Consider the following 14,602-nt stretch of genomic DNA (forward strand, 5'->3'; position numbering starts at 1 on the left):
GGGTCCTCGGCCCGACCCACCTGGTCGGGAGACGTTGTGGTGAGTACCACCTAGTCCAGGACACCGTCAACGGGTGTTATGAGTCATGATCTAATGACACAATGATAATGACTATGAAATAATGGATCCCGGTCCATTCATCATTATTACTTTGTTTTGTTTTGGTTGCAGTTATCACTTTCAACCATAAGTTACATTAATCCTTGTAATTAGCAAGGCCAACTCAATGCTTTCACTGGGGTTGAATTCAAAAATGTTGCAATTATCACTTCCTACCAAGAAATGTTGTCAGGCTGATGCTCAAAGAGGTTGAATTGAGAAGTGTAGTTTCATAGATTGGTGAATTCATGTTGGTGAAGTCAGGAGACTCCATGGGAGGTGTCAATTTGAGCAACCCAGCAATTGTTGTGCATCGCCTCTTGCACACTCAAGTTCTTCCTTTTGGTGATTACAAAAATGATGGATGACGTATCACATGTTCTAATGCCACCAGCCCAAGGGGAGACCCAGAAGATTGTTTTCTTCTCGTTCCCAATGGATACCATTGTGAGGGTGTGGAAGAGGACCATATCATTGTGGTCGCACATGTTATCAGTGCCCACCCAAGCACACTCTGTTGCGGTCCATTCGAATCGTGTCCACCGAAGCTTGATAGCCTTAGCAATTTTTTCCAAGTGAAGGACCTCCATGCCACCGAGATCAGTCGGGCGGCACACTGCGTAACAGTTAACCTTACATTTTCCTCTAGAAACTTTGTCAGTACCCTCCCACAATAAAGCCCTTCGGATCATGTCAATAAATTCATGGACCTCTACCAGAATGGCAAGCAATGTGATCTTGTTGATTTCAATGGAGGTGAGGACCTCCTTGAAAAGAGCAGGACAATCCGCCATGTTGAAGTGCTTGCCATGCCAGGGAGGGAGCTTGTCAAAAAAAATTATCCTTTAGGTGCTAGAAGTGGACCCGCTTTAGGCACCTAACAGAGAGGGAGATGCCAATGTCCATCATGGGGGAAACTATTTTATTGGTTGCAAGACTATGAAGAACGTCCTCGAGATTGATGTTTTGACAGGGAATAGTGTTAAGTGCATCTAGTGCCACCCCTAGTTGGTTTTGGAGTATTCATGACAAACATGGTTAAGGGACTAACGTGTTTGTGAGAATTGCAGGGTAACACAGGTAGTAGTCTCTCATTGATTTGGTTTACCTACCATAGATGACCCCCAAAAATGTATGAAGACATTTAAGACAATGGTGGTTCGTTAAGACATTCACAATGAAGATAATGACGTGTGAAGACATTCACTTGAAAACTATGGAGTGCGAAGACATAGTTGTTTCTTAGTTTCCTTTTCTTCTTTATTAAGTCACAGGAACCACCGTACTGTTAAGTGGGGTCCAAGTGAACTAAGCCAGATGACTGAAGTGATGCTCAACCAAAATCCTATGTCTTCGAGCGAAGACAATGAGAGCAAATCTTATCCAGAGTGGATGAGTCAGCTTTGCTTGTAGCCCAAGCCAAGCTGTCGCGTGTGTTTGAAATCCGACAGTTGGACACGTGTCGGTTCCGTAGTGACCCAGGGCATTTCGGACATATCATGTCGGGTTGCCTCATGGCTATAAATAGCCCACCCCCTACACCATAAATTGGTGGCTGCTCAGAGTTAGTGCACGGCTTTTATCATTTGAGAGCAACCCACCTCCGAAGCCTTTGAGAGAGAGATCCTTGCAAGGACGAAGCCCAAAACACCCAGAGCCAAAGAGTGTTAGGCATCACTGAAGACTTTCTGTCCGCGTGACCTGAAGACTTGTTACACTTGAGGACCGTGCATCCTCCAACCGGTTAGGCGTCACGTTTTGAGCATCCAAGAGTCATTGTGGATCGCCAGTGAATGAAGTATGTGAAGGTTTGGAAGTCTACCTTAAAGACTTACCAGAGTGATTTGGCGAGGACTGGGTGTCCTTAGCTCAAGGGGAATAAGGTGAAGACACGGTCTTCTGAGTTCAATCTCAGCCTCCCTAACCAGACGTACAGTTCTCACAGCAACTGGAACTGGTCTACCAAATCCTTGTCTTCACCAAGCAACTGGTTCTATCCCCTACTCCCTTTACATTTCAGTTTATCTTCGTGTAGTCATCGCTTGCTTGCGTGATTTGTTTGACTTCACTGTGTGAAGACTATTACCAGTTTGGCTTCATACTGTCTTCCATTTTGATCCATACTACCTAGCTGATGTTAGTCTTCGTACTTTCATCATACTGCTTACTTGACTATGGCTTGTCTAGTGTAGTTCATCTTCCGCTGCATATTATATAGGTTCATTTCAACAGTTTGTCTTCAAAGACCTCGTGTTTCGAAGACTTTTATAAAAATCGCCTATTCACCCCCCCTCTAGTCGATAACTAGCACTTTCAAATAGGCACCATCAAAGATTTACCAAAATTATCCTTTAGGCATGTGACCTCTCCAAACCCTTTAAGGATGTGAGCAACGACATCAATGTCCTTAAGGGAGGTACAAAAATTGCCATGCCGTCAACATACAAAGAAGGGAAAAAAGTGGCACCACTTACTGGGAGACGGTGAACGAGTCCTTGGTCGGTGGTAGAGGCGAGGATGTTCTATAGGGGATCAATCGGAATGACGAAGAGGAGTGGGGATAGCGAGTCCCCCTATCACATCCCCTTCCATTCTTGATCAGGTCGCCGGGGACACTGTTGAGTAGCACACGCAAGGATGTTGCATTAAGAAAAGCCATGACCCAGTTACAAGGGAAACCCCTTCTCTGAAGGATATCAAGGATGTAAACCCACTACACCGAATCGAAGGCACTTCTGATGTGAAGCTTAAACATGGGGGTTCGCTTGTTTTCTCAGTGCAGCCATCTTGCGTAGTTGCGGATAAACATGAATGCTCTGAGTTTTGATGGAGGCACTTTGCGCATTTGAAACAATAGAGTTCATTTGGGGAGCAAGACTATTAGCAAGCACCTTGGACAATTTTTTTACGAGAGCATGGATGAGGGTAATCGGATGGAGGTCAAGAATGTCCTCGGCACCTCCTTCTTGGACAAAATAACTACATTAGCCGAGCTGAGCCACTACAAGTGAAGTGTGTGACTTGATGGTCAATAAAATGGTTGGCAACATTCATCACATCTTCTCTAATAATCTCTCAACATGCCTTGAAGAACTCCGCGGTGAAGCTATTCGGGCCCGATGCCTTATGGGAAGGCATCTGAACAATAGCAGCCCTGACCTCTGCCTCCAAAAAAGGTGACGTCGATATCCTGAATGTTTTCATTATGAATGTTAAGAGCCTCCCAGTTGAAAACAGTGACATGGGGGCATCTTTCTTCATGGTCGTGACAAAGTGTTCCTAGCTGATTCCCCCCCCCCCCTTCTTATCATGAGAGGTGACCCACCCATTATTATGCTTGAGCCTGTATGAAGTTTTTCCTTCTCCGAGCATTAAATCAGATAAACAAGAAACGAAAGTTTCCATCACCCTCATGGAGGTTGATGATTTAATACCTTTGCTTTTTTCCTCGCCCTTCCTGGTGCAACTAGGCTGGTGACCCTCTTCTTTAATCTGGTGGCAACATTTGCCTCATCATCGGAGAGCGTCCAGTGGTCCATGGCCATGTCCAGATAGAGGATGCCAGAGAGGGCCATGTGCAGCTGGAGCTTGTGGTCAAAGAACATGTTGCAGCTCCAAGTTCTTAGGCACTTCCCTATGTAATTCAACTTGTCGAAAAGACGTTGGTAAGGATTAGAGTGGTTTGAGGGCGCATTCCAAGAGTTTTGCGCAATATCCATAAAATCTGGAATCCGGGTGCATAAGCTCACGACTTTAAAAGAGTGGGACTTTTTGGGACCCTGATCACAAGTGAGTAACAGCGGGCCATGGTCGGAGAGTGATATTAGAGGGCATGGAAGAAATGGAAAATACCAAAAAAAGCTAATAACATTGAATCAATTGACATTGGCATAATAAGAATATTCCATGTCGTAAGGTGTTGGGTTAAGTCTCGCGTTCGCGAACTCCTCACTACCTTTTTTCCATCGCATATCTCTCCCAAAAAAGTTTATTCAGAAGAATCAAATGCATTATTTCCCCATGTTTCAAGATAATACAATGAAAAAATAGGATATGATCATCGAGGGTAATGTCCCAGGCCTCATTGCAGAAAAAACTGCCAATTTTGCTCAAAGTCGTGGTCTACCGCCCGTAATGTCCCTGTCCTCATTGTAGGAAAAAATTGTCAATTTTGCTCAAAGTCATGGTCTACCGCTCATTGCTCAAGTGAAATGACGATTTTGCATGTGTAATTCTCTAAGACCGCAATGTAGAAAAAACTGTCAATTTTACTCAAAGTCATGGTCTATAGCTCATTTGTCAATTGAAACAACGATTTTGCATGTGTAATTCTCTAAGGCCGCTCCCAATGCTCCACCTTGTACAGGTGCTAAGGCTGCCATGTATGCAAAAACTCTGATGTGGCAAGATAATTAAGAGGAGAGAGATGAATGTGGTGACCCAGGAAGAAACAATGCCAAGCGCGAGAACCTAGAAAAAACACTTAAATGGAAGAATCCCACCCATGCATGAAGATCTTTAGTTGCAAAATCATTAAATGAAGGATGCTTAGCACCAACAAGTTAAGCACCTATGCATTGGGGGCTTTAGTTGTTAAAGTTTTTAATGTATTTAGCACCTCATGTAAGCATCAATGCATTGAAAGCAGCCTAAGCCCGCAATTGAGGAAAGCGTCTTGGGAACAGTTAAGCCTGCTTCGATTGATGTTGAGGTCATTTTTATCTCTAGCACGATAAATCTGGTTGACCGTTGACATCACCCAGCTCGGTGAATAACCGAGGCATGTTTGATTGCCTGCACGAGGCTCATATAGACTCTAGTATGTCAAGATTCGCCTGTTTGTTTATCCTCACACTTGCATGAGCTTGCACGACATGAATCTCAAAGCACCCCTCGACGAGGCTTTGAGAATACGGGTTGATCTCTAAGAACGCCCAAATCGATCGTTTCCTAAAATGCGGGCTTATTATAATGCAATTTACACCATTGGAAGAAGCCCAAGGGCTCCTCAGATAGATGCTCATTGTAGTGCAATTTACACTAGAGGAACCAAGGCGGGGCTTTGAAATGCCCAAAATCAGCCGTCTCAAAGTCCAAAATCAGCCTTTTTCTCAGATGCGGGTTCATTGCGGTGCAGTTTAAACTACAAGAGAGAATGCAGACGCAAACTATGACAAATTCAGGCGATCAAACGGCATGCAGAACGTGACCCCGAGCTTTTGAAAAAATGTGAAAAGCGTGTAGATAACCAAACAGCCGCCGGCGTTTTGCCTGTGCGTTTTGCAAAAAACAAAATACAAAAAGGGGAAATTTGGATGCCCCGTGAGAGCCCACATGCATGGAAGAACACGAGGAGAATTTTGAAGCCAAAGAACATGTTAGGAATCTAATAGTATTAGTATTAAGCTAATTAGGTGATTAGCAGATTCCTTAGGATAATCTAACCGGTGGTTAGAATCCTGGTGTTGCCCAGACGCAGTATCTAGCGAACCATTGTCGTGTCTTTCCGAACCGTCACCGTACCTTTTCTAGACGATGCGACGCCTCTTGTAATCGACACTGTAAACATCCGTTCAGGACATATAAAAGCCTGGATGAATCAATCAATAAAGATCACTCCATTCACTTCAATCTTTCTTATTTCTCTTCACGTCATCAGCACTGCTCGGACCAGAGAATAGGCTACAGGAGAGAAAGAAAGGTGAGAAAGAGAATATTTTAGAATAAATATACTTATATTCATATATTCACCAAATTACATACACAATATTTATATTACAATCTTAAATATAAATTCATTACAACATTATGTCTGATTCACATAATATAATATACATAGTCTGAAAGACTTTATTCTACTTATTGTTATACAATATATAACGTCTTGTAGTATTTAAATAGCTAAGTGACATCAATTTGTTTATGGAGATTAACTGAGGTCTCCAAAAACATCTCGGGTGTAATCCACAAGCATGTCTTCATCGAGGATGAGATCGTCCTTTGGCTTGTATACTTGAATAGCGCTTTGAGAAGAACCAGCTTGAGGGTTATCTTGAATAGCGTTGAAGTGAGCTTCAGCTTTATTTCCATGAACTTGTTTGCCTTTTCCTCCATACTTCATGTATAGATCCACAAGGTGCTTTGGAATTCGGCATTGATTAGTACGATGATTCATGCATCCACACCTTTGACAAGTTTGAGAGTTGTCATTTTGATCATTTTTCTTGAAATGACCTTTCCCCTTAGTTTGACCGTTGGTCTTTTGACCGTTGTTCCTTTTCCATTTTCCCTTGAATTTCTCGAAGTTCCTTTTACGGTTTCCAAATTTACTAGTAGAATGAGCATTAGCATGTGCTTCAGGGATAGGCATGGCACCCGTTGGGCGAGCATTGTGATTCTTCATGAGAAGTTCATCATGCTTCTCGGCCTGAAGTAATGTGTATATTAGCTCAGAATACTTTGTGTATTTCTGTTGACGATACTGCTGTTGCAATATCCTCATCGAGGGATGGAAAGTTCATAAAGTTTTCTCTATTAAGTCTGCATTTGAAACTTGTTGATTAAATCTTAGTTTGGAGTTAATTTTATGCACAGCAGAATTATATGCAGCAACGGACTTAAAGTCCTGAAACCTTACAAGAGACCATTCTCTTTGGGCTTCCGGCAGCATTACTGCTCTTTGTTGGTCATATCTCTCCTTGAGGGAGTCCCATAAAGCTAATGGATCCTCCTCCATCAAATATTCAGTTTTTAAATCAGGATGGAGATGGTGCCTTATGTAGTGCAATGTTGCATACTTTACCACTTGAGGTATTTCTGGAGCATTTTCGGGGGGTGCGACAATGCAAAGACCGTGGCTACGTCCACTTAAGAATATTTTCATATCCATGGCCCATGATAGATAGTTACTTCCATCTATTCGTAGTTCTTGGAATTCTTTCTTATTGATGTCAGCCATATTTCCTTCATGTATGATCATGCATTTGATTAATTTTACTTGATAGTAAAATTTATTTTGGTAAAAAACAAATATGTTCTAAAGGAACACTTATATTTTGTAAGCCATATATGTGTATATCATCGAATTTTGATATATTTGGAAGAGCACTATGGAGACATAAAAGTTGCCTCTGAGTAATAGGCAAATTGTAATATACAGTAGAAATGCCATTACTGTGTGATTGCACAAATATAATTCAAGATAATCATATATTTTATTTGGCCTTTTTATCTCATATTAATGAGAGAATATTGCATGAAAAAATATTTTTTTAATGCAAAACAAAATTGTTGTATCAAATAACATGTTATAATATACTAAAACAAATATTAATAGACATGTCATATTACAGATATAAATGGATGTAAGGGCTACGGTGTAGATTTACAACACTATATAGGTCTCCAGCTAGGAAATACAAACTGGGAGTACGTCTAATACAAATTAGATTATATTAATACTACACATCACGAGTGACAGGCGACGTGGCCTGTTTTGGCTTATGGCTTGTGTCGTCACCGCTTGGAGCATTCTGGTCAAAAAGGGGATCGACCAAAGGACAGATCAGGTACGACATCAATTTAGAGGCCTCTGCCTCCAACATCACCACGGATGCCGCGGAACAATCCGATGGAAGAAGAGTTATGTTTAGTGAATAGTGCTACCACCAACACAATTTTAAGGGAAGAAAAATATTTCCAAACTCTTACTAAAAGAAAGGAAAATGTTATGACCATAACTGGAAATAACAAAGCAATTATTGGTTCAGGAAGAGCCACATTCACACTCTCTATGGGTACTATTATCGTAATTCAGAATGCACTCTTATATCCTGAATCTACACGTACTCTTATAAGTTTCAAAGATATCCGATCTAACAATTTCCATCTAAAAACAATAGAGGTGGATAACAAAGAATATTTGCTTTTAACAAAAAGCAACGGATATGAGGAACAAACTCTTGAAAAATTCCCTTCATTTTCATCCGGATTATACTTTACATACATAAAACCCGTACCTTATGTTGTGTACAAAATAATTTTTCAAAATCTTGATAAATTCAAGACTTGGCATGATCGCCTTGGTCATCCTGAAATAGGTATGATGAGAAAAATTATAAGTAATTCTATTGGTCATAATTTACCAATTAAAAGATTTCCCAAATCATCAGATTTTGTATGCACCGCCTGTGCTACCGGGAAATTAATTATTAAGCCATCTTATCTTAAAGTTAAAAATGAGTCGCTTAATTTTCTTGAAAGAATTCAAGGAGATATATGTGGTCCAATACAACCTCTATCCGGACCATTTAGGTACTTCATGGTGCTCATCGATGCATCTACTAGATGGTCACATGTGTGTCTATTATCCACACGTAACCATGCCTTTGCCAAATTAATTGCTCAAATTATCAAATTGAGAGCAAATCATCCTGAACACATGATAAAAACAATAAGAATGGATAATGCTGCTGAATTTAGTTCACGCGCATTTAATGATTATTGTATGGCTTTAGGAATCCATCTAGAACATTCAGTACCCTATGTCCATACTCAAAATGGAATGGCTGAATCTTTAATCAAAAAAGTAAAATTAATTGCTAGACCACTATTACAGAATTGCAATTTACCAACCTCTTGTTGGGGACATGCGGTTTTACACGCCGCAGATCTGATGCAAGTCGGACCAACTGCATATCATGAAACTTCCCCGTTTCAAATAGTACGTGGCAATCAGCCAAGTATTTTCCATCTGTGAAAATTCGGTTGCGCTGTATACGTACCGATATCACCACCGCAACATACCTCTATGGGACCCCATAGAAAATTAGGAATCTATGTGGGATATAATTCTCCGTCAATTATAAAATATTTAGAACCCCTAACAGGGGACCTGTTCACAGCCCGGTACGCTGACTCAATTTTTTATGAAGACCATTTCCCGTCATTAGGGGGAGAAACAAACCACAAAGAATGCCAGGAAATAGATTGGAATGTAACATGCATTCAGTCCATAGATCCACGTACTAAAGAATCTGAATTTGAAGTTCAGAAAATTATAGATTTGCAACACTTTGCAAATAACCTGCTAGATGCATTTACTGATCACAAAGGTGTCATTAAATCTTATATCCCCGCAGTTAATGCACCAGAACGAGTAGAGGTACCAAATAAAACTACTCAACTCCCAATTACAAATAAAAGGGGGAGAAATCTGGTCACAGGGGAAAAGGCTTCTCTAAAGCCTCCGCGGAATCAAAGAAAATCAAAATCTATGACAGTAAATGCAAATCAACCTCAAGTTGATGGACACCAAATTGATGTTCAACATCAAGAACCCAACATAAATGTGCACACAAATTACAATGTTGGGATATCGAAACAATCAGACTCCGTTGTTATGGGAAATCATACGGAGCCTGAAGAAATTAATGAAATATCCATAAATTATATTGATTCAGGAGAAACATACAATAGAAGCACTACAGTTGTCGACACAGATTTCTCCTCGAAAATTGCTGAAACCCTTCAACTGGATCCAGAGCCAAAATCTATGAAAGAGTGCCTCAAGCGCTCGGATTGGCCCAAATGGAAGGAAGCAATTGAGGCAGAATTACACTCGCTTAATAAAAGAGAGGTATTTTCTAAAATAATACCTACTCGTCATAAAGTCTTCCCCGTGGGAGCAAATGGGTTTTTGTTCGAAAAAGGAACGAAAACAATGAGGTGGTGAGATATAAAGCGAGACTAGTAGCTCAAGGGTTTACGCAGAGACCCGGTATCGACTATGACGATACATATTCTCCTGTAATGAATGGAATTACATTTTGATACTTAATATCTTTGGCAGTACAAATGAATCTACCAATGCAGTTAATGGATGTAGTGACCGCTTATCTATACGGGTCACTCGATGCGGAAATTTATATGAAAGTTCCTGATGGACTTAAAATCCCGAATCCAAATATAAATCGCAACATGTATTGTGTAAAACTACAAAAGTCACTCTATGGCTTGAAGCAGTCGCTTAAAATGTGGTATAATCGACTCAGTGAGTTCCTTCTCAGTAAAGGGTACTCGAATAACAATGATTGCCCATGCATATTTATAAAGAAATCCTCAAAGGGATTTTGCATCATCTTAGTATATGTTGATGATCTCAACATCATTGGCAACGCATAAGATATAACTCTAGCACGCAATCATTTAATGACGGAGTTTGAGATGAAAGATTTGGGAAGAACCAAATTCTGCTTAGGTATACAACTTGAGCATTTTCCCTCGGGAATACTCGTTTATCAACCCGCTTACATTCAGAAAATTTTGGAAAAATTCAACATGGATAAATCATATCCATCCAAAACACCTATGGTCGTCAGATCTCTTGATATGAACAAGGACCCTTTTAGACCAAGGGATGATAACGAGGAGGTATTGGGACCTGAGTTTCCATACCTCAGTGCCATAGGAGCACTAATGTACCTTGCAAATTGTACTAGACCAGATATTGCCTTTGCAGTAAATTTACTCGCCCGACATAGTGCAGCTCCAACAAAACGACATTGGACAGGAGTAAAGAATATCTTCAGATATTTACAAGGTACTAAAGATCTTGGTTTATTCTATCGGAGAAATCAAGACATGACCCTAATTGGTTATTGTGACGCTGGATATCTTTCTGATCCTCATAATGCCAGGTCACAAACAGGGTTCGTATTTTTATATGGTGGAACTGCTATTTCATGGAATTCAACAAAACAGACTTTAGTAGCTACCTCCACTAATCACTCTGAAATAATTGCATTATTCGAAGCCTCACGAGAATGTGTATGGCTCCGGAGAGTGATAAATCATATTCAGACATCATGCGGTATTGGTTCATTACAATCACCAACCATTATCTATGAAGATAATGCTGCATGTGTTGCTCAAATGCATATGGGATATATTAAAAGTAATATCACAAAACTTATCTCTCCAAAATTATTTTTCCTCATGAATTACAGAAAGATGGAGAGATTAATATTTTGCAAACAAAATCTTGTGACAATCTTGCGGATTTGTTCACTAAGTCTTTACCAGGAGCAGCATTTCAAAAATGCATTCATGGTATTGGTATGAGACGACTACAAATTTTGCCATGTTCAGGGGGGAAATTTCCTAGAACTAAATTTATGAGCTTTCCAACGGATTTCTCATGTGGTTTTAAATAAGTGATTAAATATACTAATGATATATCAAATTTCTATAGTTCCTTTTATATTTTCCTACAGGGGCATAAATAGTACAAGATTAAAGGATTCTCAAAGTTATAAGATCAAGGACTATCAAGAAGACACAAGACTTTTGATACATAAGATATATGTAGATTCTCAAGACAATGAAGACTAAGAACAGCGTTGTCCAACGAGGAGTGTTAGGAATCTAATAGTATTAGTATTAAGCTAATTAGATGATTAGCAGATTTCTTAGGATATTCTAACCGGTGGTTAGAATCCTGGTGTTGTCTAGACGCAGTATAAAGTAAACCGTTGTCATGTCTTTCCGAACCGTCGACGTACCTTTTCTAAACGATGCGACGCCTCTTGTAATCGAGACTGTAAACATCCGTTCAGAACATATAAAAGCCTGGATGAATCAATCAATAAAGATCACTTCATTCACTTCAATCTTTCTTGTTTTTCTTCAGAACTGAAGTAGTCTGCTGCTATGTACACGCACGCACACACACAAAACGGCATACTAGTCGTGCGGGCCAGCTTCACGTCTCTTGCAGCCTTCTCTAGGCCAGGACGCACCCCAAAATGTTGCCGCGCTACCAGCCGATGCTAAAGCTAAAATACTGGTCCAGGAAGAAAAAAACGTAGAAAAGGTTTCAAACTAAACACGCAAGCTAGAACGGTGCAGTGGCAATGTCCCTCTTGATGGAGCGTCCGTGGGTGCGGCAACCCGTGCCGCCGCCACCGCGCGGCGTCGAGTCCTCCGACGAGCCGAGCTCGACGTCGTCGTCCGACGAGTCCGTCGTGGAGGAGCCCATCTTCCTTACGCCCCGCACTGGCTTGAGCCCTTCCGTGAAGATCCTGATGGCTTCCTCAGTCGTCCTTGTGCTCACCACGTACAGCGCCGCCTCCTGCAATTTTGATTAATATCTGTCAATTAACTAACTCAAGCTGCTCTGTCTTTTTTATATAAAAAAGTTTGGATCTACTTATCATCTCATGACGGGTGTAAAGAACACACAATAATAATAATTACATTAATATTCATAGACCATAGAGGATGCACTGAAGCGAGTGCCGATGTACGTACGTGCATATGTACAAGTTACATGGGTGATGCGTATGCGAGTACAGAAGGAATATTACATATGTAAATGGCAACGTAAACGAGCAACATTAAATTGTGGTGGGCAGCGTCCTTGTCACGACTGTTCTCTGTTGTGACGGACACAGGACACGTCGACACACAAGCTTCGTGGTAACAGAGACCGACCCAAGTGCATGAACAGCAATGCAGGAAGCAATAGCAATCGCAGTTGCGTATATAAGCACCTCCGTTCATCAATTCCTTTTCATTGCAGTACTATTTGTTCTGTGTTTCTTTGTGCATTGTTCGGGTGACTGCGACCCTCCAAGTTTACAAAGTCGTATATATTGCATTTTGGGATACAAAATAATTTTGTAGAAAACATCGTAAATTTATCTATTCACTTCAACCAGGAAATTAGTATATTAAAAACAGGAAATTAGTACATGTAGGAATAGGATTTTTTTTTTAACTTAGCAGGAGGGTTCTTTGTACAAACAGGATCCCTTGAATGGATGGATCCGGTACATACGTTTATCAAGAATCCTCTTTAAGGCTTAGTTCTTTTGCTTAACCTGTGTGCATGCATACGAAACTTAACGTCCGGGGTGTTGTAGAGATGAGTGGAAACCGGATGGAATCGACTTTACAGGAAGCTGAGGTAGGTCACTAATCACCAAAGAGAAACGGTAGAGCTACACGTGCAAAAGATGGCCGAGTTGAATAATTTGCCTTTCAGCTCTAGAAGACTACTAGAACCATGAGAAACCTACCATTGAACACAGTAAATTTGTAAATTGTTATAAAAAATATTTTCAGATTTCAGTGTTAACTTTAGTTTTCAACTTCTTCCTCTATCATCATTGTCTATTTAATTGACAATTTAGTAGGAACACTGTCCCAGTTGAGGGGGTTTGTCAAAGAAAAAAATTTCAGTAAAATATATATTACTCCCTCCGTAAAGAAATATAAAAGCGTTTAGATCATTACGAAAATATAAGAACGTTTAGATTATTAAAATAGTGATCTAAACGCTCTTATATTTCTTTACAGAGGGAGTACAAATCTGTAGACTGTTATAGACTTATAGTGCAATCCTGTTCTACAACTATCTGTATATCCTATACTAGAATATTGCTTTCATTTTTATTCTACGGAAGGTATATAGACATGTGTTAGTACATCCTTACAAGTTGCGAAGAAGGCACATAGTACAAAAAATTAAGTTTATATTATTACAGCAAGGAAGAATGGAGGGAGAACACATGATACTTTTTGGGCTAGCGCTACTTGAATTTTCTTTAAGCAAAAAATAGCGCTAGTGGTGATGGATCGGATTTCAAACATGGGAGGGATAAAAAGCTGCCTGGTTTGGAACAGACATATACGTATATACAACCGCAAAAAAAGATATATACGTATATACACAGAATATACGTACCCTTGCGTACTTGAGCTGCTCGAGGGTGAGCGTCTTTGGCTCCGCCTCCATGGACAGCATCCTCCCCGACGCCGCCACACCTTGCACCTGCACCGTCCCCATCTCCGGCGCCGTGTGTGTATATATGCCCCTAGACAGCTTCTACCGTATGCTATGCACCACAAATACACGACGCGTACGTGTCTCACTGCTGCTCTTCCTTGTAAGTGGGATGTGGGCGCGAGTGCGTTTCGATTATCAGCTGCAAGAATTTGCTGTGGACGAGACGGCCGGGAGGGGGCACTGCCGGGGCATATATACGAGCCGGCTCTGGTCCTGGAGAATCGTGTCGTGAATTGACGGGCAGACGTGGCTTAAACGGAGTGGCCGTACGAAGACACGTGGCGGCGGGGCGACCGGGCGATAGGGTCCGCGCGTCCGTTGCGGACCGACGAGCTGGCGTGCCGATGGTGGCTCCCGGCCGCGGCCAATGGGAGCTTGACATGGCGGGCACACACGGCCCGGTGAATCGGGTTCGCGGATACGTATCGCCGATCAATCATGATTCACGACGGGAGTACGAGTCTGCCGGTTGCGGATCGCGTGGGTCTATCTCCCACGTGCTTGGGCACCGGCCTACTGCGGCCCTGCACGTGGCTCCACAAATAAACACGTCAACTTCATCGCATTTCCCAACCGCCAGAATTATGCACATAGATCAGCTCCGACCTCCGAGGTTTCAGGATGTTTGAGGAGGAGAGAGCAAAACCGACTCGT

The 14,602-nt window shown here is 41.3% G+C and overlaps 1 protein-coding gene across 1 annotated transcript; it reads right to left on the reverse strand.

Moving 5' to 3' along the window:
• Positions 1 to 11,732: 11,732 nt before the first annotated feature.
• On the reverse strand, positions 11,733 to 14,102 carry LOC109753742 (uncharacterized). The gene is made up of 2 exons (XM_020312665.3): positions 13,847 to 14,102; positions 11,733 to 12,229 (listed from the first exon to the last, which is right to left on the reverse strand). Exons 1-2 carry the CDS (start codon positions 13,946 to 13,948, stop codon positions 11,993 to 11,995), a joined length of 339 nt encoding a protein of 112 aa, XP_020168254.1. The 5' UTR covers positions 13,949 to 14,102; the 3' UTR covers positions 11,733 to 11,992.
• Positions 14,103 to 14,602: the final 500 nt, after the last annotated feature.

Source organism: Aegilops tauschii, chromosome 3 (assembly GCF_002575655.3).
Source record: "Aegilops tauschii subsp. strangulata cultivar AL8/78 chromosome 3, Aet v6.0, whole genome shotgun sequence".
Lineage (NCBI taxonomy): Eukaryota > Viridiplantae > Streptophyta > Magnoliopsida > Poales > Poaceae > Aegilops > Aegilops tauschii.

Coding starts and splice junctions, on each gene's coding strand:
- LOC109753742 (XM_020312665.3), bottom strand. CDS start 13,948: ATGGGGACGGTGCAGGTGCAAGGTGTGGCGGCGTCGGGGAGGATGCTG. Junction 12,230..13,846: donor AGCAGCTCAAGTACGCAAGG/GTACGTATATTC, acceptor TCAAAATTGCAG/GAGGCGGCGCTGTACGTGGT.